The 27736-nt window shown below is 42.2% G+C and overlaps 1 protein-coding gene and 1 long non-coding RNA gene across 2 annotated transcripts; one reads left to right on the top strand and one right to left on the bottom strand.

Annotated features, from left to right (window-relative positions):
• Nucleotides 1-752: 752 nt before the first annotated feature.
• On the bottom strand, nt 753-1588 carry LOC143773329 (uncharacterized). Its single transcript, XR_013215149.1, has 2 exons — nt 1497-1588; nt 753-821 (listed from the first exon to the last, which is right to left on the bottom strand). It is a non-coding gene; the product is annotated as an uncharacterized LOC143773329 (long non-coding RNA).
• Nucleotides 1589-10203: 8615 nt separating this feature from the next.
• On the top strand, nt 10204-24690 carry LOC143774863 (C-type lectin-like). The gene is made up of 8 exons (XM_077262633.1): nt 10204-10252; nt 10309-10386; nt 10801-10905; nt 11664-11705; nt 12379-12456; nt 12761-12912; nt 22775-22887; nt 24298-24690. Exons 1-8 carry the CDS (start codon nt 10204-10206, stop codon nt 24428-24430), a joined length of 750 nt encoding a protein of 249 aa, XP_077118748.1. The 3' UTR covers nt 24431-24690.
• Nucleotides 24691-27736: the final 3046 nt, after the last annotated feature.

The following is a 27736-nucleotide window of genomic DNA, read 5'->3' as shown; positions in this document are numbered from 1 at the left end:
CGGGTCTAGCCACCGTGACAATCCCAGAACAGAGACAGAGAGGCCCGATACCGGGTACCCCTCGGCCCAGCGACAGTGGGGGCGCTCCAACTACCGCCCTTGTATTTCTGTTTGCCTTCACATTGTGGCAGCGATGGATCATAAAAATGAGAACTAACATATTACAACTACCTGAGTATAAAATAAAGACATAAGGAGATCGATCATTGATTTTAAACATATTTTATTACATACAATCTTTACCTCTACCTAAAGCCAATGATCCAGAAGAAGGCAAAAAACCTGGACACGTTCAGCCAATGTGTGTTACAGGGAAAAAATTCCTTCTTGACCCCGAGAAAAGGCGATCAGTTCAAGAACCCTGGACCAAGGCCATACTACAACTAACTAACTGATATATACTGTATCTATTGAGCTATTGATATTCAATATGGCGTCTCATTTCCGGATAGCAGATCTTCTTTGTCCTGGCAGCGCTCCTCGCCTCTCCTCATCAGATCGGACTCTGGAGCTCATAGCTTGACTATGGTCATCTCCCCTGTAAGAATATAGAAAACTACCCCTACAAACACTTCCCCTTAAGATACAGATATAGGATGGTTGTATCATATTAAGACCCTTGTACAGTTGGGTCAGACAGCAGACCCCTCATACAATATGATGTCATGATGCACTGATTCCAGAATTAGATCCATATAATCAGTATATAATGACATGACAAGACACTAAATACAGACAGACATAATAAATGATTAACACAAAACAATCCCATGGCTCTCTTTAGATTCTTCAGTCTTCTTTCCAGGATCCAGATACCCTCCCTAGTAAGAAAAAAAATAATATGAGAAGTATCAGTATAAAACCTGCAGAAAAGCATCATAAATATATTGTACTTTAATCCAGTTAGCCACACACCCTTCTCTCTGCATTTTTAAGTTTTGTCTTAGACACTTAAAAATGGTGTAATAAATTTGATTTAAAAAAGTGGCAAATGCAGTTATATATAAGTAAAATAAATAGTAAAATAAAATGGTAAAATAACTAATAGAGCACAAAGTAAATAAATAAATATATTTCCCCCAATGTATTTACCCCAACCTGTCTGCCATGTGGGGGAATAATGGGAGATACTTTTGCCCCAATAATATTAAATTAAAGTGACAGAACCACCACCAACAATCTGAGCCAGCCACAAATACTTCTAGAAGTGTCATTGACTGCAGTAGCTACTGTAGTGTCTCCATCCGAGGTGCCATCTTTGTGCTGACCTCTCTGATAGCTCCAGGGATGTCCCCATGTTTGCTGCATAGAACTCTGTGTCCAATATTCCGCCGTGTGACCTCACAAAGAACCTTCATCACCCAAGTCTAGAGATTCTACCAGCAAGGACAGAACAAATCTAGTACCTTACAACCACAATCCGTACACTTGGAGGGTAGAAATCCATGTTGGTGCTAAATTCACTAACTTAAATCCCTGTAAACTTTCTCAATTACCTGTATCCTCAGTCCTGGAACCCACTTTCCTCGTCTTCATCTCCTAAAATGACAATCTGTGTCCTCGATCCTGGATCCTGTGCTCTCCTCTTCTTTATCTTCTGAAATGAGCATTTGCCGCCTGAACACTCGTTTATATAGACCCATAGTCATTGTGACATCATGTTGTGAGGTAACAATGGCCTTCTGTATTTGAAGATGTCACATATGACCATCAGTGATATCTCCAAAGGTATTAAATAATACTGATTAAAAAGTAGACAAACATATAACCCAAGCCCATTCTCCTACACATAGGGTGGGCAACACTCCATTAAATGTTTAGACATACTGACCATTTGGCCATTAAACCAAATTAAATCAAGAAGTGTATTTTATTTTTAATTAAAAAAGATCAACTTTTATTTACATATTTGTTAAAAGATTTACACATAGCAATAAAATAGTGCCTCCAAACCAATGACTACAATTTATTACAGGTCAGCTGAAAAATGTGCATATCAAAACAAGAGAAGAATTGGGACTAGAAACCCTCTTATACTGCTCCTATAATTAGTACTAAAATGCCAGTTAGCAATCCTACAGACATTTGCATAATTTAAATATGACTCATAATTTATTCAAGGAAAAGATCTATATTAATACAACCAACAACTTAAATAAGCCGTCTATTTAAATATAAACATAAGGAGCAAAAAACAAGGGAGACCTCGGGGAATGCATTGAATGTGTGACACAGATATATGCTAATTATAACGGAATTCTATATAAGTATAGCAAATTCACTACACAACTGGTTCCACTCCCAAAGTCCTAACTGCACTGTGACCACGCCGATCATGAACCATGTCAGACGGCTTACTAAGGTATAGTAACCCCAATCCGTCCACTATTAGATTATAGCAGTGCATCGCATCATCATAAATCGTAAATGCTGCTGAACAGCTCGCTAAAAAGTAGGAATCCCAATCAATACATGTTACCTGGATGACTGCACGGGTTCACAGATATGGTGCCGAGTGACACGCCGAACCTTCCGATGCCCCTTCATCGCATCGGGAGGTGCAGAGCTGACAGTTTATACAGCATAGGGATGCTGCTGCATCCCCAAGCGGTACAAGCAATCAGCCTACAAATAATGATTGTCCCATAGTGGGGCAAAATAAAAAAGTAAAAAAAAATATGTTAATAATTGTAAAAATATCTAAAAAAATAATAGAAAATCAAAATATATTGTATCTATCTATATAATCATCTAAGGGGTACTTTCGTCTGTTTGTCTGTCTGTTTGTCTGTAGCGGAAATACCACGTCGCTGATTGGCCGCGACCAATCAGAGACATTGGTGCGGGGTTTAAATCACACTTCGCTGATTGGTCGCGCCCGGCCGGTCGTGACCAATCAGCGATCGCCCCAGACCAACTTTTTACTATTGATGCTGCCTATGTGTTATATACTGCGTAGGCTGTGTTATATATACTATATGGGCTGTGTTATATACAACGTGGGCTGCGTTAGATACTACGTGGCTGGGCAATATACTACATGGCTGGGCAATATACTATGTGGCTATGTTATATACTGTGTGGGCTGTGTTTTATACTACGTGGCAGTGCATTCTAGAATACCCAATGCGTTAGAATCGGGCAACCATCTAGTAAATAAATATTTGTATGAAAAAATACACTGAAAACATCATCTTGTCCTGCAAAAAACAAGCTGTGAAACAGCTCCATCAGCGGAAAATTAAAAAAGTTATAGCTCTCAGAATAAAGCAATGCAAAAATAACTATTTTATTCATTCTGCCTCACAAAATTAGGAATACAAAAAGATCAAAAAATGTCATGTACCCGAAAATGATACCAATAAAAACGTCAACTCGTCCCGCAAAAATCAAGCCTTCGCATGACTCTGTGGGCCAAAATATGGAAAAATTATAGCTCTCAAAATGAGGCCAGACGGAGTCCAAAGTAACTCTGCTGCCTCGTTATAGTGAGTGGATCCCTCGGAGGTTTCATCTAAATCATGTCACTCAGAGATGGAAACCCCAAAGTAAGTGCTCAGCATAGAACGCCGGTTAACTGTGATTCCTAAAGTTATGTGAAATGTTAACAAAATAAGCTTCAACTCAATCCACAAAAAAAGCCCCCACTCAGGTCTGTCATCTGTTAACGGAAATATACGGGGCTTCCACATTACTGATAGCACAAAGCCCGGCCGCGACCAATCAGCGAGGAGTAGTTCAAATCCCGTGCCAATTCGCGGCTGGACTGCGCCTGTTGCTGATTGGTCGCGGGCAGCTGGCGAGACCAATCAGCGACACAGGATTTCCGCTACAGACAAAATTAGACGATTATATAGTAGATACCCGATGCGTTAGAATCGGGCGACCATCTAATATTCATATAAACATTGGTGCTTACATTTATGTTTTAACCCATTGGACACACTGCCATTGTTTTTCTCCTGTCTTTATTTTAAGAGTCAAAACTTTATTATCTATCGCTGTATGACAGCTTGTTTTCTACAGGATGACTTATAGTTTTCAAAGACACCATTTATTTTACCATATGATAAACTTAAAAACGGGGAACATTTTTATTCTCTCCCTTACACACTGTCCTCCATGTTATTCTCTCCCTCACACACTGTCCTTCATGTTATTCTCTCCCTCACAGACTCTTCTCCATGTTATTCTCTCCCTCACAGACTGTCCTCCATGTTATTCTCTCCCTCACAGACTGTCCTTCATGTTATTCTCTCCCTCACAGACTGTCCTTCATGTTATTCTCTCCCTCACACACTGTCCTCCATGTTATTCCCTCCCTCACAGACTGTCCTGTTATGATCCGGTGACCTTGGAGTAGCATGAAACTTTCTCTGGAGAAGGTGGAACCTGTACTGACCGCAAACCCTGAACTTATAACCGCAACTAGAAGTAGCCGTGGGATGTACTTAACAATCCTAGACACCTCGACACAGCCGGAGGACAAAATACCCTATAGATAGAAAAAGGGAATACTATCTTGCCTCAGAGAAAAACCCCAAAGGATAGGCAGCCCCCCACAAATATTGACTATGAGAGGAGAGGAAAAACACACACAGACTGAAAACAGGATTTAGCAAAGGAGGCCACTCTAGCTAAATAGAAAAGGATAGGACAGAATACTAAGCGGTCAGTATTAAAACACTAAAAAATATCCACAGCAGAAAATAAAAAAATTCCACATCTAACTAAAGACATGGAATGTATATCTGCATCTCCTGAGAATCCAACTTGACTGAATAAATCCTTACACAGTCTAAGCTGGACAAGAAAAAAACATTGAATAGCACTAAACTGTAAAGCCCACAGCATGTGGGTAGCAGAAACAAGAACCAGAACTTATCTTTGCTGATTTGGGCAGCAGGGCAGAAGGAACCAGACAGAGATGTGAATCCTCCAAGAACAATGGACAACTGGTAATGACTAAAGAATCCTGCAGACCTAAATAGCCCAGTCAGAGCTGCAATCAGCAGAGACACCTGCCCAAGATTGCAACTCAGGGACAGCTGCATTATCACCAACAACCACCGGAGGGAACCCAAGAGCAGAATTCACAACACTGTCCTCCATGTTATTCTCTCCCTTGCAGACTGTCCTCCATGTTATTCTCTCCCACACAGACTGTCCTCCATGGTATTCTCTCCCTCACAAACTGTCCTTCATTTTATTCTCGCCCTCACAAACTGTCCTCCATGTTATTCTCTCCCTCACACACTATCCTCCATGTTATTCTCTCCCTCACAGACTGTCCTTCGTGTTATTTTCTCCCTCACAGGCTGTCCTCCATATTATTCTCTCCCTCACAGACTGTCCTTCATGTTATTCTCTCCCTCACACACTATCCTCCATGTTATTCTCTTCCTCACACTGTCCTCCATGTTATTCTCTCCCTTGCAGACTGTCCTCCATGTTATTCTCTCCCTCACACACTGTCCTCCGTGTTATTCTCTCCCTCACACACTGTCCTCCGTTATTCTCTCCCGCACAGACTGTCCTTCATGTTATTCTCTCCCTCACAGACTGTTCTCCATGTTGTTCTCTCCCTCACAGACTGCCCTCCATGTTATTCTCTCCCTCACACACTGTCCTCCTTGTTATTCTCTCCCGAACAGACTGTCCTTCATGCTATTCTCGTTCTAGTATATGTATGTAGTTTTTTTATGAATGCTGATTGGTCCAGGCCAGGTGGGCGCGACCAATCAGCGATTTCAGTCACAGACAAACAGACCCTTAGACAATTATATATATAGATGTGTAAACCTAAATACTCCTATCCAATCTCTTTTACTGTCATATGAATTGTTCCTAATTGTTTAAATTTGTCGCTCTATATAATTCGCCTCTAATTATATAGGTGAATTGTATAGTATTGTTAGATTTACAAAATTAAGAACAATTCTTATGACAGTGAATGAGATTAGATAGGAGTATTTAGGTTTACACATGTATGATAGTTTTGTCAGGTCAACTGAGGTCCTTTTGAGGACCATGTCAGTTGATTAGCACTTTATAGTGAACCTGTCAGCAGGATTGTACTAAGTAACCTACAGACAGTGTCAGGTCAGCGCCATTATACTGATTAAAATGACATGAGATTCTCATGTTCCGGGGTGGCCTGTGGGGGGTCTTCATGTGGAGCTCTGATTACATATTCATCTGTTTAGGCTTATAACAGGTCACCGATCCCTTGCTGACCTGCCCCCTATTTTACATACTGCATGGAAAATTGTTTGGAAAATAAATTAACATTCATTATGCAGGCGGCAGCGTTGTAGCATGATGCAATGGATAATATGCATATATTCATTTGATTTTGTCATATAATTTTGTTGGGGACAAAAATTAACTTACCGGTAAAATGGCACCGGCAGAACCACCTGCGCAGTAGCATCATTTAGAACGCAGATACCATTTTTCTACAGAAAAAAAAATTGGCCCCATCAAGAAGGCATTGGCGGCACCTGCACAGTAGCATCTGGCACATTGCTGATAGATGCTACTGCGCAGGCGCTGCCGCCAGCGACATTTTGCTGGAGAAAAAAATTGGCTCCATCAAAATGGCGCCTGTCCGACAGATGCCACTGTGAATGCGCCGCCGATGCCATCTTCATGGAGCCAATTAATCGCGTACACTTATCTGCATTTTTATCGCGTTTCGAATGATAGTACTGTGACATTTTGAGAATTTGTTTTTATTTTTTAGTAACATTTATAAGACAAAATCAAATGAATATATGCATATTTTCCATGCCGCCGCCGGCACCTGCCTAATGAATGTTACTTTTTATTTTTTTTATAGGGGGAAGGTTAGTGAGGGATTAGCGACCTGTCATAAGCCCAGAAGGATGAATATGTAAGCAGAGTAGCACATAAAGCCCCGCCCATAGCCCCGCCCCAAAGCACGAGCATATCATTAACTGAAAACTACAAATACAGATAAAACAACATCCACAAGATCAACCAAAGTATCATTTTAGTCAGTATAGTGGGGCCAACCTGACAGCGTCTGTTGGTTACTGAGCACAATCCTGCTGACTAGATTAGTTTAAACTTTGTACTGTCTTATTTATCTGTAATGGTTTCATTTTATTCCTGGACATTTTATTTCCAGAGGGTATAAGTTTTCTACAGGATTCTAGTAGTGATATCAGGAATACCGAAGTCATATTATAAGTTCTGGGTACAGAAATCAATATCTATAGTAGAGAGTACCCAGGTAACTTATTGTTAGCTCCATAAAGTCAGTACATAAGGAGGAGAACAAGGAGCACATAGTAGAAATACATATGAGCAAAAATACTTTATTGATATAAATGTTAAAACATGGACAACAATATAAAATAACGTGTAACACAAAGGACATAAAGGGGGACACTGACCCTCCCGCACCAACCTTATCCTCCAATATGATGCATGTAAGGAGCCAGAAAAAAAAACGCTCTAAGTACAAAGTGTAAATACACTGGCAGGATAAATGGTAGCTGCTGCACACGAGGGGTAAGAGTAAGTGCTAGCAATCATGCTATGCTAAATGATTGAACAACTAATGCCGCGGCAGCAAGGATAGAAAGCATAAAGGCTTACCAGTGAGAGGAGGAGGTGGAAGGAGGGGGTCCCGCCGGTGGAAGGTCCCCGACGCGCGTTTCGTGGCGTTTAAACCGCCACTTCCTCAAGGGGATTCTAGTAGTGTATCCTTAAACACGCCCCATTTATGTTCCGTATCCCCAATTTTCATGACATGGTCCCAGTCTACTCGATTAAGCTCTTCCCTTAATTTGTTTAAGTCAGCTTTCCTAAAAGCTGGTGACAGAGGAGTAAGAAGCAGCAGATGTGGTTGATGGGGGTTGCCAGTGGTTGGCAAAGCCCACTAGGCCACATTTTAGCGCAATTAAATTCCCAGACTAACACATCATGCATGCGCCGATTTATGCATGTATTACTGGAATTTTTGCCTCTAATGAGTTGCTTTTTACAAAGTTGGCAGATAACGTGGGTTGAGTCATCCTTAGAGGTCTCAAAAAATGACTAGGCTAGGCAAACGTTGCTGTCCCTATGAACTGCAGACCCGCGACCACTGCTGGCCAGAGTCTCAGTTGTGACTGAAAATACAGTGCTTGTCGTGGACACATCACTCCGTGTCTGTGTGGGAAGCCGCAACATAACCTCCTCATCTTCCTCCTCCTCCACCTCCCCTGCTGAACTACTCAGCTGCATAGGAACTACAACCTCATCGTCATTCTCTGTGTTTTCCTACTCCTCTCCCTGATAATCACCTTCCTCCTCTACTTGCCCTGACACCACATAACAGTCCACATGGGCCTCAGGTATCTGAGTCTCATCAGGATCGTCTCCACCACCGGGAATTAATGTCTAGTGACGAGGGTCTAGATTCTGCTCAGACCCTACTTCATCCGGCCCCAGATTCAACTTGAGTCTGTGAATCTTTGGAGCAGACCTCTGATGCCCATGGAATAGAATGTGTGAACAGCTCTGCAGACTCGCACATCTGTGGTTACCCACAGTCAGTTGGGCGGTTGGAGAGTTGTGACTCTGGAGGAAACAAGGGTAATTGGGGTGACACCTCTGAGGACAGTAATGTGTATGATGTTAAGGTGGAGGAAGAAGAGGAGAGGCCACTTGATGCAGCGCTGTCATCCACTTGGGCACATCTTCTTTCTGCCACTCATCTACAAGGGGTACTGCTGTATGGCTGCTAAAGAAAAAGAATCGAGTAGCCCGTCCAGTAACAGAAGTTGTCAGTTGTCTTTGGATAGGACGAGCCAGTGTTTGTTCAGTAGAGCTTTTAGTAACATTACCACCTACCCCACGTACACCTCGAACACCAAGATTTTTCCTCCTTCCACCATGACCTTGCTTTTTTCCCCCTCATTTTGGATGTACCCTTCCACTCATTTAACCAGATGTTGCACAACCCTAGGCCCAGGCCTGTCAGTCACCTGTCACTAAATTAACAATCAGTAGTTATTGGCTGAGATAGTGTGGCGGGACCACAGAATTAGCACAAAGGATTTGTAAGCTGGAAATTCAATTTGACACAGGATCCTATCTTTCTGAACTAGCTGAGAATAAACCACCTAGCTAACTATCCGACTACTTGCAGCACCAGTAGCCTGACTATGCTGTTACACTCACAATATGGCACATAGGCCACATGTCTGCTTTTTATATGGAGAGGGACATGTGACTTCAGCAGCCAATGACATAAACCCTTGTGTCTGGATGTTGTGGATGGTTTCTGCACCCTGATTAACTGAATCTCCACACATTAAGTTAATTGGAAAAAAAAAGAATAACAGTCCGCCGCTCCTCTGACCTCTCTCCACCCCGTCCCCTCATCCAGCATGTCCTCCCCCCCCCCCCCCCCGCTCAGCATACAGCAGCACTATCCTAGCCAAAGTCCTAGCAAAAGAATTATTGGAAGCTCAATCATTTACCGAACTTCGGCCAAATTTTGCTGATTTTGAGGAAAATGCTCAGGAATCCAAACGAGAATCTGAATGTGCAGCGTTCCTGCCGAATTAGAGTTCGTTCATCTCTAGTGCCCAGTAAGAGGGTGAGGGCACATGGGATAAGTGCATGTGTCCTCCAGAGTAATGAGCCCTGGTTAGAGCCTAGATTGCCACACTGAACATATTCTGCCCTTTCCTTCATTTCCGATATTGACAGCCTATCCTATGGGTAAGCCATCGGTACTGGAGTTTGGAAATCACTTTTAGGCATAAAACATATTAGATGAGAAGTTATATAGCATGGAGGAACAAATGGAAAAGTGGAAATAATAAAAAAAATATATTAGAGTAGAAACACCATGCAGTCTTTTTCTTTCATAAATCTTCTAATACTTGTCAATTCCTTAAATGCTTTTTGAATTTTACAAAAAGAACCATACAAAATCAAAATTAAAAGTGAAAGATGAATGAGAACCAAACCAAAACACAGGGTGTTATTTTTATAATAATATTTGTTTATATAAGTACCGTAATTAAACTTAATGAAAGATTAATTTAGGTGTGGAATGAATGATCCAATAGTAATGAAAATCCCCTTCTCTGCTGGCACCGTCCTCTTCCTCGTCTGGAGTATATATAGGTACATATTACAGATCAGGGTTACTGGTAGTAGATAAGAGAAGAAAAGAGAATGGACGGGAAAAGTAATGGCATTGGTAAGATGGAAACAATGAGGGACGGTAAGAATACATGGTGCTGGTACGAAGAACCTAAATTCCTACAATTTATTCCACAGGATATTCAGAAAAGGATAATGGAGTCTTTACTGATGATGTGTTTCGGACAGTAGAAAACAACACTATGAGGGGCAAATGTGAAGTATAATTCTATCTATTATCTATCTATTATCTATCATCTATCTATTATCTATCTATCTATTATCTATCTATCATCTATCTATCTATCTATCTATTTATTATCTATCTATCTATTATCTATCTATCTATATATTATCTATCTATCTATTATCTATCTATCTATCTATCTATCTATCGATAGATCTAAATCTGTCTATCATCTATCTAAATCACCATCATTATTTACAGATCATGTCATACTTGCAATGTATTATTCGATGGGATCTTGTAAATCTCGTCAGTTTAGCGTGGATTCTTGAAATCTATATCCCACTCCTTACTGTCTCTACACAGGATCTATGGATGGAGGTTTTATATATGTAAGTAATGAAGTATATTCTTATGTATTTTTTTGTGATTTAATTTTCTAGTTCAATCCTGTTTTGGGAGGAAGAGGTCTTTGCTATTCAGAATCGCTCTCCTTGCCTTAATCTTGCTGATCGCGATCCTCCTGATAATCTTCATATGTGCATTCAGTAAGTATAAGACAGGAAAATGTTTTAACACTTGAGAATGGTACTGTGGAAAGAAAGAGAGAGACTTTGTTTACAGCTAATGGGACTTACAGAGAAGTCTAAGCATAGTGCTATACTATGCCTCTTAGTCCAATAGACTTCTATGGGAGCATCATCATATATGCACAACTGATACACTCTTGTCAAACAGAAGTTGTGGACCGTCTGTTGTCATGATTATGGGGGCCCTGTGGTAGTACCCCTATGGGTCAGACACTCTTCACCTATCCTGTGCATAGGTTCTAAGTGTTGACCATGTAGACCCCTCTTGGGACAGCTCTATAGCTTGAGGAGGATGTAGCTATATATTGGAACTCTGTAAGTGAAAAATTTAGTTCAAATCACTATGAAGATGCATAAAATTACTCAGTGATGAATTTTAGAAATAGATCGTAATTAAATCAATTAAAGAGATTTCTCCTGATTATATTAAGCTAGCCGTAGGCATAAATTGTTTCCAGGCAAAATGGGCTTTGCTCAATGGACAAGTTATTTCTTTAGAGGCTTGGGGATAAGTATCTAACAACCTCTAGTTGAAAAAAATGAGATCTGAAATCCAACCTCTGTGATGACTGATTAGTCCTATTGGAGACATTGGAGGTCCCTGGACACTGCGGATGGTATCTGCTACTGTCAAAGGCCATATAAACACTCAAGAACAGTGTTTTCATCCGGTTCTGCATAACGATCTTGATTAACTCTTTGTTCTGTTTCTGCAGATTCATCTATCATTGGACAACTGAAGATATTAAATGAGGAAGGTAACTCCACCAACGTCCTGCTAATCAGTATATACCCCAGATACAGCTTTACTCTGTTGTCCGACCACTTTCCAGAATAATTGTATGTTACATAGGTTGAAAAAAAGACCAAGGTCCATGAAATTCAACATTCCTCCATCAATTATACATTCTTTGTCACTAAATTATCTATATTCCACAATGCCATTGATGCTGAGGAAATCATCCAGCCCCTTTTTTAAAAGCTGTTATAGTGTCGGCCATTACTAGCTCTTGTGGTTGAGTATTCCACATTCTCTCTGCTCTAACAATAAAGAACCCTTTCCTATTTAGCTGCCGGAATCGTAATTTCTTCCACTCGTAATGAGTGCCCCCTATTCCTTAGTGTGATCCTTGGAAGGAATAAGACAAGTGCCTGTCCTTTGTGCTGACCACACATATATGTATACATATAAATGAGATCTCCTCTGAGAAGTCTTTTTTCTAAGCTAAACAAGCCCAACTTTTCCAGCCTCCCCTCATATGAGATCCCTCCATCCCTTGTAATAATCTAGTTGCCGCCTTTGAACTGACTCTAACTTCTGAATATCCTTTTTAAATGTGGAACCCAAAAACGGATCCCATACAGAAAGTATTTGGATAGATATCATTATACAATGAATTGAAATGTGCATTGTGACATTAATCCCTACAGTTTCCGATTCCCAGAAGCATGGGGTGGAGGACATGGACAACTTGAAGACAAAAGTGACAGAACTGAGTGATTCGATGGGTAAGCAATTATCCAACAGGTTCTCTTGGGTGCCATCAGAGATGCCAAAAAGCCTCTCTTGAATTTTTTGCCATTAGTCCTTTAGTGAAGGAAAGCCTAGCTACTAATGTAATACTATTCACATAATATGGACCATGCACAACTGGGGCCCATGTTCTGGATCTGGAAGGAGGACATAAATCCTTTAGCCAGTAGGTCATTTTTATTTCAGTTCAGTGTCCCTTTCCACCATGAACCCATTATCAGTGATTACAATCTGAATGCGGCTTCTTCTTCTGTCTTATTTACTCTCTCATTTACATAGGTAAAATGTGCACAGCGTGCCCCATTGGCTGGCGTACCATCGGCTCTTCATGTTATTATCACTTTGAGGAATCGAGAACCTGGGATGAAGCCCAAGGTGAATGCTACAAAGCTAACTCTTTTCTAGCCATGATTAAAGACAGGAATGAGTCAGTGAGTGATGTATACAAGAAGCGGACATGTTACCTTATATTTATAGACTGTGCTCTTTGGGATACTCATTATATAATGGGGTCATACTAGAAATGTAGTCTTCTTTTCATGAAAAAATCACCATTCTTAGGCTGGTTTCACACTTGCGTTTTGATCTGCAGCGTTTTTTAAAAAACGCATGTGGTGAAAAAACGCATGTAAACGCGGCCAAACGCCCCTTTTTTTTACGCATGCGTTTTTGCATTAAAAAAAACGCGGCGTTTTGCGGAGATTACATGCGTTTTTTACTGCGTTTGCGTTTTTTAAACGCATGCTGAGGAGTGTGTGACAGCTGCCAATCATCAAAATCAACTAGAAAACCCACTAAAAACAGAAATAGCTAGGGTTAGGGTTAGGGTTAGGATCCCTAGTAACCCTAGGGATACTAACCCTAACCCTAAACCTAACCCTAACCCTAGGGATCCTAACCCTAACCCTAAACCTAAACCTAACCCTAACCCTAGGGATCCTAACCCTAAACCTAACCCTAACCCTAGGGATCCTAACCCTAACCCTAAACCTAACCCTAACCCTAACCCTAGGGATCCTAACCCTAACCCTAAACCTAACCCTAACCCTAACCCTAGGGATCCTAACCCTAACCCTAAGGGTTAGGATCCCTAGGGTTAGGGTTAGGGTTAGGATCCCTAGGGTTACTAGGGATCCTAACCTTAGGGTTAGGGTTAGGATCCCTAGTAACCCTAGGGTTAGGGTTAGGGTTTTATTGTTCTTTCTTGTGTTTAGGGTTAGGGTTAGGGTTTTCTTGTTTTTTCTTGTGTTTAGGGTTAGGGTTAGGGTTTTCTTGATTTTACTTGTTTTTTCTTGTGTTTTTCGGTAAAAACGCATGCGGTTTTAATGCAAGCAAACACATGTGCTTAAAAACGCTTGCGTTTACATAGACAGCAATGCATTTTTTTGCCGCAAATAAACGCATGCGTTTTTTTGCGGCAAAAAAACGCAGCTAAAAATTACTACATGTTGCATTTCTTGTAATCATACTACCCTGACCCTAGACCCCAGAGGGGAATGAGCCGCACTCCATCAAATTGGTATAGCATAACAATCCTTTTACAGGATCAAGAAGTGCCATAGAAAACAATTTGTGTACAATATAACAATTTCTTTATTTAAATATACAACAAAATAACATATATAATAAATATAATAAAATTGGTGCCTCAAACCAAACACCGGAGGCTTGGTTAATCACGTGGCAGTGGATTCTGGTGTGGGACCGCATATTAGGTAATATGAGGATGATCTGACTTTTTGCTCTTTATATTTTTGTTTTGGAAAAGGGGTGTCTGGTAGGATCTGAGTTAATTATAACCTCAGCACCTATCTCAAACTCATGGTCAACTTCCTGGTTTGTGTGTTTCCCTTTCTACAAGATTGCAATACATTAGGTGTCAGATTCTTAATGTGCATGTCCCCACAATTACAATTCTTGTTATAAAAGTTTAAATTATATCCCACTTTGCCCACCAGCCTCCGGTGTTTGGTTTGAGGCACCAATTTTATTATATTTATTATATATGTTATTTTGTTGTATATTTAAATAAAGAAATTGTTATATTGTACACAAATTGTTTTCTATGGCACTTCTTGATCCTGTAAAAGGATTGTTATGCTATACCATGTTGCATTTCTGCAAATGAACGCACGCGTCAAAAAACGCATGTGTTGCCGAAAACGCATCAAAACGCATGCTAAAAAACGCATGCGTTAAGTATAGAAAAAACGCATGCGTTTTTTAGCGCTAAAACGCTGCAGATCAAAACACAAGTGTGAAACCAGCCTAACCAACAGGCTGTATGGGATGCTTCAGTCCAGACCCAACAAGCTATGATCAAAAATGTCTGACTGTTCAGTGGTGAAGCATAAAGTGCCATAAGGGTTATTTGTTTAAGATGCAAAATTATTTGAGGTTCCAATATTGCACCCCAAACCATTACCCTATTGTCAAAAGAGCCAAAATTCAAGTGCACTAAGCCATGTCTTATTGGAGTTGTGCCCAGATGCTGTGAGTGAATGTCTGGTGGCTACAGAATGGCAAACCTTTTGATGTAATGAAGTCAGTTTTCTCATCTGGATCACTGGCTATGCAGAGAGCAGCAGTCAATGGCCAACTCATATGCCTCCTGTGCTCTGCATAGGCAGCAACAATATTGAATCAGGAGAAGTGCATATGACTTACACAGTGTTCTCCGGCAGCTATCTGCCATTTCTCTTACCATCTCATGACCGCAGCTGTGACTGGCTAGATATTGCTACTAATGGTCACTATCACTCTTAGGGATAGAGTTCATTCAAAAAAAAGTATTTTCAGTCTGAGAGCATGAAAAAAAAAACCGGACAGCACTCGGATCAATGTTATTTAGAGGGACAGTGCAGAACAGCAATGTATTTTTTTTCACCGACCGAATCTTCGTGTGAGAAGAATCACAGCATGCACCAGTTTCCAGCTTAATTCGGATAAGACTCATAAATTTAAGTCTATGGATCTGTAACAGGAGGGGCGGTAGCCATGGCTGAGGTGTGCACTGTAAGAGTCATGTCGGTCTGGTAGTCGGGGGCAGGTATATCTCGCCCAGGTACTTGTCCTATGTGAATTAGGCCGCTCAGTATTTTCAGGATACTCAGGGGTTAATAAGTGTGGGAATAAAGGATGACCAGCTGGGGGTTTCCAGCGTCAGCCTGGGGCACACAGAATGCCTGTCTGTGTGAGACAAACGTGAGTGAGAGCTGTGCTCATGATCTGTGTAATGTTAGCTGGGTGGGAGAAGCCCCCCCAATTGTTAGATAGCAACGTATTTGTTTAGTTAGCGCCGGACAGGCTAGGATTTATTTTTATGTTTTGTTTTCATCTGTATTGCTTCCACTTTAATAAATCTGACCGGAGGTCAGACTACTCAGAAACCTGCTGTACGCCTCCGAGTTCAATGTACTAACCACGTGACCTTTGACCCCAGCAAAGGCGATCCCGGAGTGTTTTGTCACATTGTGGTGGAGAACGCGGGCACGCGTGGCACAGGCGACAGTATGGAAGACGTGGTGAAAGCCTTAGTACACTCCACTGCCACGCAGCAGGAAGCTAATCGCTTGATGGCCGCAAAGCTGAAGGAGTTAGTGGACATGACGGTTGCAGACCGCCAGCTTCTCCAACAGGTGGCGCAGCGCTTGGTGAGCATGCCTGAGGCTGACCCAGAAGCAGAGTCCAGAAAGATCCATGTGAGTCGACACTGGCAAAACCTGACCACAGAAGATGACGTCGAGGCGTACTTGACAACGTTTGAGCGGACGGCATTGAGAGAGAAGTGGCCAAAGGCACGATGGGCCGACCTGATTGCCCCGTTTCTCTCCGGCGAGGCCCAAAAAGCTTATCATGACTTGGACTCGGAAGTCGCTCAGGACTTTGAGAAGCTGAGAGCTGAGATCCTGGCCCGGCTCGGTGTGACGACGGCTGTCCGTGCACAGAGGGTACACCAGTGGACATACCAGCAAGATAAACCGGCGCGGTCTCAGATGTTCAACCTGATCTACTTGACAAAGAAATGGCTGCAACCCGAGGTACTGACAACGCCCAAAATAATCCAGCGGATTGTCTTGGACAAATACCAGAGAGTACTACCACCAGCGCTGAAAAGGTGGGTAAGCCAAGGAAATCCCACGACAGCGGATCAACTTGTGGAGTTGGTCGAGCGTTATTCCGTGGCAGAAGGACTTCCCGACGACACCGCCAGCACCCGGTCTGTGCCACCTCCTCGTGGAACCGGTAAGACTGTTCCAGGGACTACGGGTGAAGGAAAATCGCCTAAAACTGTGGGGGAGGAACACGGGACTGCTCGCGCTCCGAGACCGAGAATGTTGGACGGTGGTCTCAGTAGGGGACCTGTTAGGTGTTTCCGTTGCCATGAGAAGGGCCATGTTTCTGCGAACTGTCCTGTTACCACCGAACCCATGCAGTGCGAAGTTACAGACTCTAAAAAACGCATGTCTTTGGTGACCCGGCTAGTGAGTGTGAATGCGGGTCAAAATGATACAGCGAAACACCTGTGTGAATTATCGGCTGATGGGAAAAATGTTGTGGCATTACTAGACTCTGGAAGTGTGGTGACTCTGGTGAAAGCTAGTCTGGTGGCACTTCCATCTGGTTCGTCTGACAAATTTTCTGTAACGTGTGTGCATGGTGACACCTGCTCGTACCTAACAGCGGTCATATCGATTTCCACTCCCTATGGGTTTGTGCAACACAAAGTGGGACTCGTTCCCGCATTGTTACATGATATAATCCTGGGCAGGGATTTTCCCCATTTCTGGCAGTTGTGGGAGAATCAGTTGCTCCTTCACGGTAGCTGTGAACCTTCCCCCATGCCATCTGGAGGTCCCGAGTTCCTAGACGAGACCCCACAGGAAGATGTTGATGGGGAGGTTATTGAACCTAACCTTCAGTACCCCTTCTCAGTTATGGCGGGGGAAACAGAGGAAACTGAGGAAACTGAGGAAACTCAGCGAGGGGCGGAGGCAGACAGCCATCCGGCACCCTGCCTGCCAGATTTGGGAGTCCAGTTGGATGACTTCCACAGCGAACAAATGAAAGATCCTACCCTGACTCAGGCTAGGAAAAATGTAAAAATGATAGATAGCGTACCCGTAGAACCTGACACTAGGCTAGCGTACCCGTACATGGTTCTTGAAAATGATTTACTCTACCAGGTAGAAAAAAAAGGGGAAGACACTGTGCAGCGGTTAGTGGTACCCAAACCTTATCGGCGGAAGGTACTGGACCTGGCCCACGGACATATAATGGGGGGACATCTGGGGGTACTGGCGTTTTGTGTGGCCTGGAATACACAATGATGTGCGTAACTATTGTGAGTCCTGTCCAGAGTGCCAAATCTAAACCTCGGTTCTGTAGCCCTTTGGTACCCCTCCCTATCATTGGGGTCCCTTTTGAGAGAATTGGGATGGATTTGGTTGGGCCCCTTCCCCGGTCCGCACGTGGGCACCAACATATCCTCGTCATCATGGACTATGCCACTCGCTACCCGGAAGCCATCCCTTTGCGTAACACTGCTACCAAAACGATCGCCAAAGAATTGGTGCAAGTGTTTAGTCGGGTAGGAATTCCAAAACAGATACTCACTGACCAGGGGACTCCCTTTATGTCGAGGGTAATGAAGGAGCTCTGCAGACTCTTACAAATAGATCCGTTGCGTACATCTGTCTATCACCCTCAAACAGATGGGTTGGTTGAGCGGTTCAATAAAACCTTAAAACAGATGCTCCGGAAGGCGATAGACAAAGATGGGAAGAACTGGGATTACTTGTTACCCTATTTGCTGTTTGCCATTAGGGAAGTTCCCCAGTCTTCCACGGGATTCTCGCCTTTCGAGCTATTGTACGCCCGTCATCCCCGTGGACTGTTGGACGTCGCAAAAGAAACCTGGGAAGGTCAAGTCACTCCCTTTAAAACGGTGATAGACCATGTAACACAAATGCAGGACCGTATTGCTGCTGTCATGCCCATTGTTAGGGAACATATGTTACAGGCCCAGGGAGCCCAGAGGCAAAGTTATGATAGAGGCGCCAAGGTCCGTACATTTGCACCCGGGGATAGGGTGTTGATCCTAATCCCTACGGTGGATAGTAAATTTCTGGCGAAATGGCAGGGCCCCTTTGAGGTCATGGAACGAGTTGGTGAAGTGAACTATAAAGTGTACCAGCCTGGTAAGAGAAAACCAGAACAGATTTATCATGTGAATCTGATAAAACCCTGGAAAGACCGCTCTGCCCTAACAGCGGATCTGCCCCGTCCGGTTTGCTCACCTACCGTACCGGAGGTGCAGATTGCCGAGACTCTCTCTGAACGACAAAAATCTGAGGTTAAGCAGTTTTTGTTACAGAACCGACAGTTTTTCTCGGAAAAACCTGGCCAGAGTAAGCTGGTGAAACATGAGATTGTCACAGAGCCTGGTGTCACAGTTCATGTGAAGCCATACCGGATTCCGGAAGCACGCCGTGAAGCCGTCTCCCGGGAGGTGAAGGCAATGTTGGACTTAGGAGTCATTGAAGAGTCGCACAGCGCCTGGTCCAGTCCAATCGTGTTGATACCTAAGCCGGATGGCTCCATACGGTTTTGCAATGACTTTAGGAAACTGAATGCGGTTTCTAAATTTGATGCGTACCCTATGCCCCGGGTCGATGAGTTGATCGACCGGCTTGGTAAAGCCTGATACATTACGACCCTGGATCTAACAAAGGGGTACTGGCAGATCCCTCTGGCCGAGGCGGCCAGAGAGAAGACGGCATTTGCTACACCGGAAAGGCTGTTCCAGTATATCTACATGCCGTTTGGACTTCACGGAGCCCCAGCAACGTTCCAGAGATTGATGGATCGAGTCTTGAGGCCCCACAGACAGTACGCTTCTGCCTACCTAGACGACATCATAATTTACAGCATGGACTTGGAAGCTCACCTCCGGAAGGTACAGGCGGTGATTGATGACCTGCGAGACGCAGGCTTAACGGCGAATCCCAAGAAATGTCACATCGGGCTTGAAGAAGCCCGATACTTGGGCTACGTGATTGGCAGAGGAGTGGTTAAACCCCAGATCGACAAAATACAGGCAATTCAGGGCTGGCCACAACCAGTGAACAAGAAACAAGTTCAAGCTTTCCTGGGCACTGCCGGGGCTATTATCGCCGGTTCATACCCAATTTTGCGGCCATGGCTACCCCCTTGACGGATCTTACCAAAGGGAGGGATTCCGTCATGGTAAAATGGACCTCAGCGGCTGAAGAGGCCTTCCACAGTCTGAAACGGGCTTTGTGCTCTCAGCCCGTACTAGTGACTCCTGATTTCAGCAGCGAGTTTGTGGTGCAAACTGATGCTTCTGATACTGGTGTGGGAGCTGTACTTTCCCAGGTAAGGGACGGAGTCGAACACCCGGTCCTCTACCTCAGTCAGAAACTGAATGTACATGAGCAGAGGTATGCCGTGGTTGAAAAAGAGTGCCTAGCCATCAAATGGGCTCTCGACTCCCTCAAGTATTACCTGGCAGGTAGGAAGTTTAGGCTGGTCACGGACCATGCCCCTCTCAAGTGGATGCACCTCCACAAGGACCGTAATAGTCGGGTAACCCGGTGGTTCCTTGCCCTGCAGGCTTACTCTTTCACGGTGGAGCACTGCCCCGGGGTGCAGATGGGGAACGCTGATGCCCTGTCCCGAGTACACTGTTTCGAGAGTATTCTTGCTCGACCTGAGTGGTCTGAGCAGGGGGGGAGGATATGTAAGAGTCATGTCGGTCTGGTAGTCGGGGGCAGGTATATCTCGCCCAGGTACTTGTCCTATGTGAATTAGGCTGCTCAGTATTTTCAGGATACTCAGGGGTTAATAATGTGTGGGAATAAAGGATGACCAGCTGGGGGTTTCCAGCGTCAGCCTGGGGCACACAGAATGCCTGTCTGTGTGAGACAAACGTGAGTGAGAGCTGTGCTCATGATCTGTGTAATGTTAGCTGGGTGGGAGAAGCCCCCCCAATTGTTAGATAGCAACGTATTTGTTTAGTTAGCGCCGGACAGGCTAGGATTTATTTTTATGTTTTGTTTTCATCTGTATTGCTTCCACTTTAATAAATCTGACCGGAGGTCAGACTACTCAGAAACCTGCTGTACGCCTCCGAGTTCAATGCACTAACCACGTGACCTTTGACCCCAGCAAAGGCGATCCCAGAGTGTTTTGTCACAGCACCCACAAACCGCCACTCTACAAGAAAACGGGGATCCTGACTGGCTGTGTTTGGTTTTACATCTCTGCAGACCTCCTGACATGGTAGGCCAGGACCAAATTAATTAGAGATGAATGAGGAACACCAGAGTCCAAAAGTAAACTTTTCTTTTCTGAACAACTTGCTGAAAACTTCATGGTTACACAAGGTGGTACATTGCTACTGTTACATGTTATATTAGTCCATCAGACCATTATTGAACCAAAAGGTACTGCAACAAGCAATCAAAATAATAAATATAATAAATAATAAAAAAAATGGACATTTTTGATATCAGCATAATCATTCTGATGAACACAATCATATTACGAGGTCATTTTTACCATACAATGTACTCTGTAAAAACAATACCCCCAAAAAAGTTAGAATGTCAGAATTGTGTATGGTTTTTTTCATACTTTCAATGCACTTGTAATTTTTGTCATTCAAATGAAAAACTCCCGCAAAAAAACAAGCCCTCATTAGTCTATGTGGAGCAAAAAATAAAAAAGTTATGGCTTTGGGAACATGGGGAGGATAAAACGAAAATGCAAAAATGGAAATTGGCAGCGTTGGGAAGGGCACCACAAAAAGAAGGCTAAGGCTACATTCACATTTGCGTTGTTGGGCGCAGCGTCGTCGACGCATACCGACGCATGCGTCATGCGCCCCTATCTTTAACATGGGGGGTGCATGGACATGCGCCGGTATGCGTTGTTATGCGTTGTATGACGCATGCGTTTTTTTGGCGCACCAGACAGGGCGAGGACGACGCTACAGGTTGCAGTTTTGATGCCTCACATTTCTGAAGAAAAACGCATGCAACGCACCTGCATCGTAAATGTGCCAAAAAATCACATTAGTGTCTATGAAAAACGCATAGGGCGCAGTTGCCTGCGTTGAGCTGCGTTTTTTGATGCATGCGCCTTTTGACTAAATGTATTTTTTGGGGGCGTTTTGGATCTTCAATTGTGTAGGACAACGCATGCGTCAAAAAACGCTGCGTTGTGTATGCGTTTGACATGAATTGTGCGTGGCGTCGACGACGCTGCGCCCAACAACGCAAATGTGACCGTAGCCTAAGCGGAGACTTAATACCCATCTACAAATATCTGAAGGGACATCACAGTGTAGAGGGATCATCCTTATTCTCATTTGCACATGGAAACATAAGAAGCAATGGAATGAAACTGAAAGGGAGAAGATACAGATTAGATATTAGAAAAAACTTTTTGACAGTGAAGGTGATCAATGAGTGGAACAGGCTGCCACGAGAGGTGGGGAGTTCTCCTTCAATGGAAGTCTCCAAACAGAGGCTGGACAGACATCTGTCTGGGATGATTTAATGAATCCTGCTTTGAGCAGGGGGTTGGACACGATGACCCTGGAGGTCCCTTCCAACTCTAAGGGTATGTGTCCACGTTCAGGATTGCATCAGGATTTGGTCAGGATTTTCCATCAGTATTTGTAAGCCAAAACCAGGAGTGGAACAATTAGAGGAAAAGTATAATAGAAACATCTGCACCACTTCTGCATTTATCACCCACTCCTGGTTTTGGCTTGCAAATACTGATGGAAAATCCTGACCAAATCCTGATGCAATCCTGAACGTGGACACATAGCCTTACATTCTAGGATTCTATGAGTTTGTGCATCTTACTCCAGTATAATGAGGGTACGACGACAAGAAATGTTAGTCCAGTTAGAGGCTGGTGTACATTTCTGGAGTAATTTAAGTCTAGTGAATTTGTCGGGGCAGGGTCAGCTCTGCCCACTTTTAAAAAAATTAACTAACTGAAATTCAAATAACACAAAAATGCCAAAAAGTCTCAAAATAGTTGCACAATTATTTTGCGAAATTTTAAGCAGTTTTACACCAAAATCCTGCTTGATTTGCCTTACTGTTTTTATCTTCACACATGAGATCTGTAATTAATAATTACACATAAGAATAGCTTTGTTATTCTTTTTAATAATCAAACTAGCTATAAAAGTAAGAATTCAAAGGACATCAGTTCCTAAATCAAATTCAGCTTAATGATGTTTGGTTGTAGGATTCTTTGAACACATGGTTAGGAAGAAACATTAGATACTGGATAGGACTGAGACGAGATGCAAAGAACATTCACATCTGGAAATGGACAGATGGATCAGAAGTGACCTTTACGTAAGTATAGTTATGCTATCGATCTATATCTATCATATTTATAACTATCTCATATCTACATATCTGTGCTTAGTTCATGTTCATCTTGCTTTATATCAATATATGTCTTACCTGTCTATCCATATTTAATATTTTTATATATATCTACCTATCATCATGTATTTCTATCTTATATCAATTCAAATAGGACCTGTCACTTGCTCAACAAATGAGTTAAATATTTTGTAAATAATAAATGTCTGTGAGCTCCCATGATTCTGCCACTCTTTTCCTTTTTGCACTGCGTCGTTCCATTGCAGAGTTATTCATATTTGTTGCTTGTGGATTGCAGTATGTGAAAGCTCTTTTTGCAGACCAACTGTGTGTTTCTTCAGAGTCTTCACTGGGGGCGTGGACTTTAACTCCTCCCTCTGAGATGCTGCCAATCACAGCTCAGCAGCTAATCTAGAAGTCTAGCAGTCTCAGACACTGTGTAGTTGTGATTGGCAGTATCTGGGTGGGAGGGATGAAAGTGCAAGCCCTTAGAGAAGACACTGAAGAAACACCTAGCAGCACTACAAGCAGAGATTTCACATGCTGTGCTACAAAAGCAACAAATGTAAATATCTCTGGAATGGAACGACACAGCACAAAACGGAAAAATGCTGCAAAATTAGGGGAAACCTAGGATTTTTATAAGATAATTAATTCATTTTTTTTAACAATGTCAGTTCCTCTTTAATATTTTAATATCTACTGCATTTCATATCTCTTTATATCTATATAGCTCTCTCATATCTCTCATGACTAGAACTGCTATTTTCTTGAAAAATAGGCAAAAATCTGGGGGTCTAGGATGTAGCCAAGTGCGCGTGACAAATTCATAATAATTTATGGCACCAAAGTGGCACAAATTAAAAAAAATGTTCTCCAGTCCCCGTTTCAGTAACATTTCTGGCGTTGGTGCATGTAAGCTGAAAGATATGCCAACTTCATTAATTGGTGCATGCCTCCTGACTTATTTGGCACAACTTACGCCAGCGAATAGGAGCAGAAATCTGAGAAAAGATTCTGTATAACTTGTATTCTTGTATAACTGCTCTTTCTGGCATTTTCAGTCCAGTGGGCGGTCCTATCTGTGACTGACAGCTGCCTCGGCATGCACATTTATACAAGGAAAGCTGTCAGTCACTAGTAGGACCGCCCACTGGACTGAAATTCCCGGAAAGACAAGAGGTATAAATTATTAAAACATAAGTGATACAGAATTTTTTCTCACACAACTACTGTATACTGTATATAAATATACTCATCTCCCCCTTCTCTATAGCATAGTACCTGCAGATTGGTCGGCATTTTTATGAAGACAGGTTCCCTTTAAACATTGAACATTTTGATTTGTGATGATTTGTGTCTTTCATTTTTTTGTAGAAACTGGGGAGTGAAAGAGCCCAACAATTTATATTCCGGAGAGCATTGCGGAGAAAACCTGAAGGGAGCCTGGAATGATATGGATTGTATGTCTAGGCTGAATTATGTGTGTGAAAAAAATCGTTTCTGCTGACATTTATTCCACGATTAATGCACAAATTACAAATGTTTTTCTAATTACAATAATTATATGATCATTATGCTCATATGTTACTTTCTATGTAATGGCAGAACTGATTAAAAGGAATGCATCATTTCTATTATTTTTTAATAATTAAAACCAGATAGCGAAAATATTCCTCTGTCTGATCTGTTTTAATTACTGATTGTAGATTTTATTTAAAAAAATGTTATGTAAATAATTTTGGTGATGGTAACCTTGCAAAAGTTTCTCTTAATAACACTTAGAGATATGCTTTCCAGCAAAAACACCGGGGGCCATATTTGCTACTAGGCACTAGAGTGGTGGTTCCAAAAACAAGGACATCTATTTTTTTAAATCTACAACGTCTTTGGGGATTAAAAAAGGAGCTGCCAGCAGTGGATTTTGATGATTTGCTCAAGTGTATCCAGAATGCAAGAACATTCGTCACACAACCATCAATAATCTCATTGATAGCAGCTAAGATGTGTAAGTGTGGTGATTCCTGCTCACGATGGTCATACTCGAGATTGAATAAATCAAGATTTGAAAACATAGTTTCCATTTTATCATCATTTGCATATCATTATCATATCTATAAATCCTGTGATTTCCATAATTTTTCCTTCTTGATGTAGTCTATATTTGTGTGATTTCTTCTTCTGAACTATAAATCACCCAAATGTTATGTGCGACCCCCCAACTATATCTCACTGAGTCAACAATTATAATTTTTTTAGGTGTTGTTGGTTCGTTCTTTCTTATTTGTCTGGAGGGATGTCCATTCTTAGGTGGCCAATCTCCCAGTGAAAGGTATTTGGACGTGGCTTTTATTTGCCAACGCGTTTCGAAGCATACAACACTTCTTCATCAGGACCAACCAATTTATCAAGCTTAATTGCATCACACGCACCCATTCAAGTCTATGGGTGCATGTAAAACTTAGCACCGCACTCGGATGTTTTCGGGTTTTCGGAGTGCTGTTCGATATACGCGCACAGAGACAATGGAGAAGATGGAGAAATTAAGTTCTCCATCTTCTCCACACCTGTGCTCCAATTCGAATTGCATCACTCTAAGGAAACACTTTGACAGAGTTTGATCCCAGTGACATTGGAACTGATGATTATTTGATCATTGTGGCCCCCACTGATGACTTTATCCCATTAAGAGAATGTATCATTTACAACGACTGTGTTTGCTGTTCCTTAACCAGTTCTTTACCAGTTTATCTGCTTATATTGTCCCCTAGTCCCTGCTCCTAAAGCTTCAGTACAAGACTGTTGTGTGATACAGTCTCAAATGCCTCTGCAAAGCTCATATCACATCAGCCACATGACCAATATCCAGGTTTGCACTTATCTTCTCATAGAAACCCAACATGTTGGTTAGACACAACTCGTCTTTCATGAATTCAAGCTGGTTGTCGGTTATTTTATTATTCTCTGCAATATATTTACAGGAAATATCTTACAATACCCCCCAAAATGTTGCTCGCCACTGATGTCAATCTTACCAGATGGTAGGTGCCTGTATCCACCTTCTTACCATTCTTAAATATGGGTACCACGTCAGCCATCCTCTAATCTTGTGGAACTGACCCTGGTACAAGAGAGTTTAAGAAGATGAAATACAGCAGTCTGTCAATTACTGAGCTCAGCTCCCTTAATACCCATGGATGAATGCCATCTGGCCTAGGGGTTTTATCAATTTGCTCAGACACAACTGTATCTCTTGTTCTAAATTAGTTATATTTAGTGGTGAACTTTGATTGCTGCCGTGCTGAATGATGCCCTGCCCAGGCAGCTCATTGGAACATGAATAAAAATTAAACATTTTAACATATCAGCCAACTCTTCTTTTAAGCAGTAATTTTTCATTATTCCAAGGAAATTTACAAATCCTATTTTAGGGACCATTTCACTTTCAAAGTGACTTTAGATGCCTATATGTCAGAAAAACCCCAAATAAAACTCCACTGTAAAAATTGCACCCATCACAGTATTCAAAACCGCATTCCGGAAGGTTTTTAAAACTTCAGATGCTTCACCGGAAGTGAAAGAAAATAATGAAAAAATTACGTGTTTTTCACAAAAATGCTGTATTAGCTTCAAATTTTTCATTTTCACAAGGATAACAGGAAAAAATGGACCACCTAATTTGTTGTGCAATTTCTCCAAAACCCATATGTAGTGGAAAACTACAGTTTGGGCACACAAGAGGTCTCGGAAAGGAAGGAATGCTATTTGACTTTTCGAACGCAGATTTGGTAGGAATTGACAGCAGACACCATGCTGTATTTAAAGAAAAAAAGTTGTCGTTCCAGCATCTGGTAAAATAGTTCTTTCTCTATTTTAAGTCCATTAAAAATTTACAAAAATTACAAAGGTTGCATAGACAGGGCAAGGGAGCAAGATGCGTTCTTTATCACATCTTCAAGCTATGGGGGTGTATTTCAGCTGCAGGGTCAGGACGACCCTGTCCTGGATGAAAACCTCTTCCAGAGTGCTCTGGACCTCAGACTTGGCAGAAGGTTCACCTTCCAACAAGACAATGACCCTAAGCACACAGCTAAAATAACAAAGACGTGGCTTCAGAACAACTCTGTGACCATTCTTGACTGGCCCAGCCAGAGCCCTGACCTAAACGCAACTGAGCATCTCTGGAGAGACCTGAAAATGGCGTCCACCAACATTCACCATCCAACCTGACGGAACTGGAGAGGATCTGCAAGGAAGAATGGCAGAGGATCCCCAAATCCAGGTGTGAAAAACTTGTTGCATCATTTCCAAGAAGACTCATGGCTGTACTAGCTCAAAAGGTGCTTCTACTCAATACTGAGCAAAGGGTCTGAATACTTATGGCCATGTGATATTTCAGTTTTTCTTTTTTATTAAATTTGCAAAAATGTCTACATTTATGGGTTTTTTTCAGTCAAGATGGGGAGCAGAGTGTGGTGAGAAAAAAAATGAACTCTTTTGAATTTTCCAAATGGCTCCAATGAAACAGAATGAAACATTTAAAGGGGTCTGAATACTTTCCGTTCCCATTTTACCTCTGTCTGTTTATCCCTTACCTTTCAGCTGATAAGCTGCTCTTGTTTTATTTAATCAATTTTATATTGTAGTATGCAAGATATGATTGAGTGGAATAACACTATGTTTATGGATTGATCACCAGATCTCTCATCTATGTCTTGTGTGTACACTATTATACGGCATACTGTAGAATCCAGACGATGAAAAACAGGAACGCACTCACCGGTCCAGAGGGTTTCAATCCTTTTATTTGGACATA

This window comes from Ranitomeya variabilis, chromosome 5, assembly GCF_051348905.1.
Source record: "Ranitomeya variabilis isolate aRanVar5 chromosome 5, aRanVar5.hap1, whole genome shotgun sequence".
NCBI lineage: Eukaryota > Metazoa > Chordata > Amphibia > Anura > Dendrobatidae > Ranitomeya > Ranitomeya variabilis.
The sequence above is the reverse complement of the archived record's forward strand: the minus strand, read 5'-3'. Positions and strand labels throughout refer to the sequence as shown.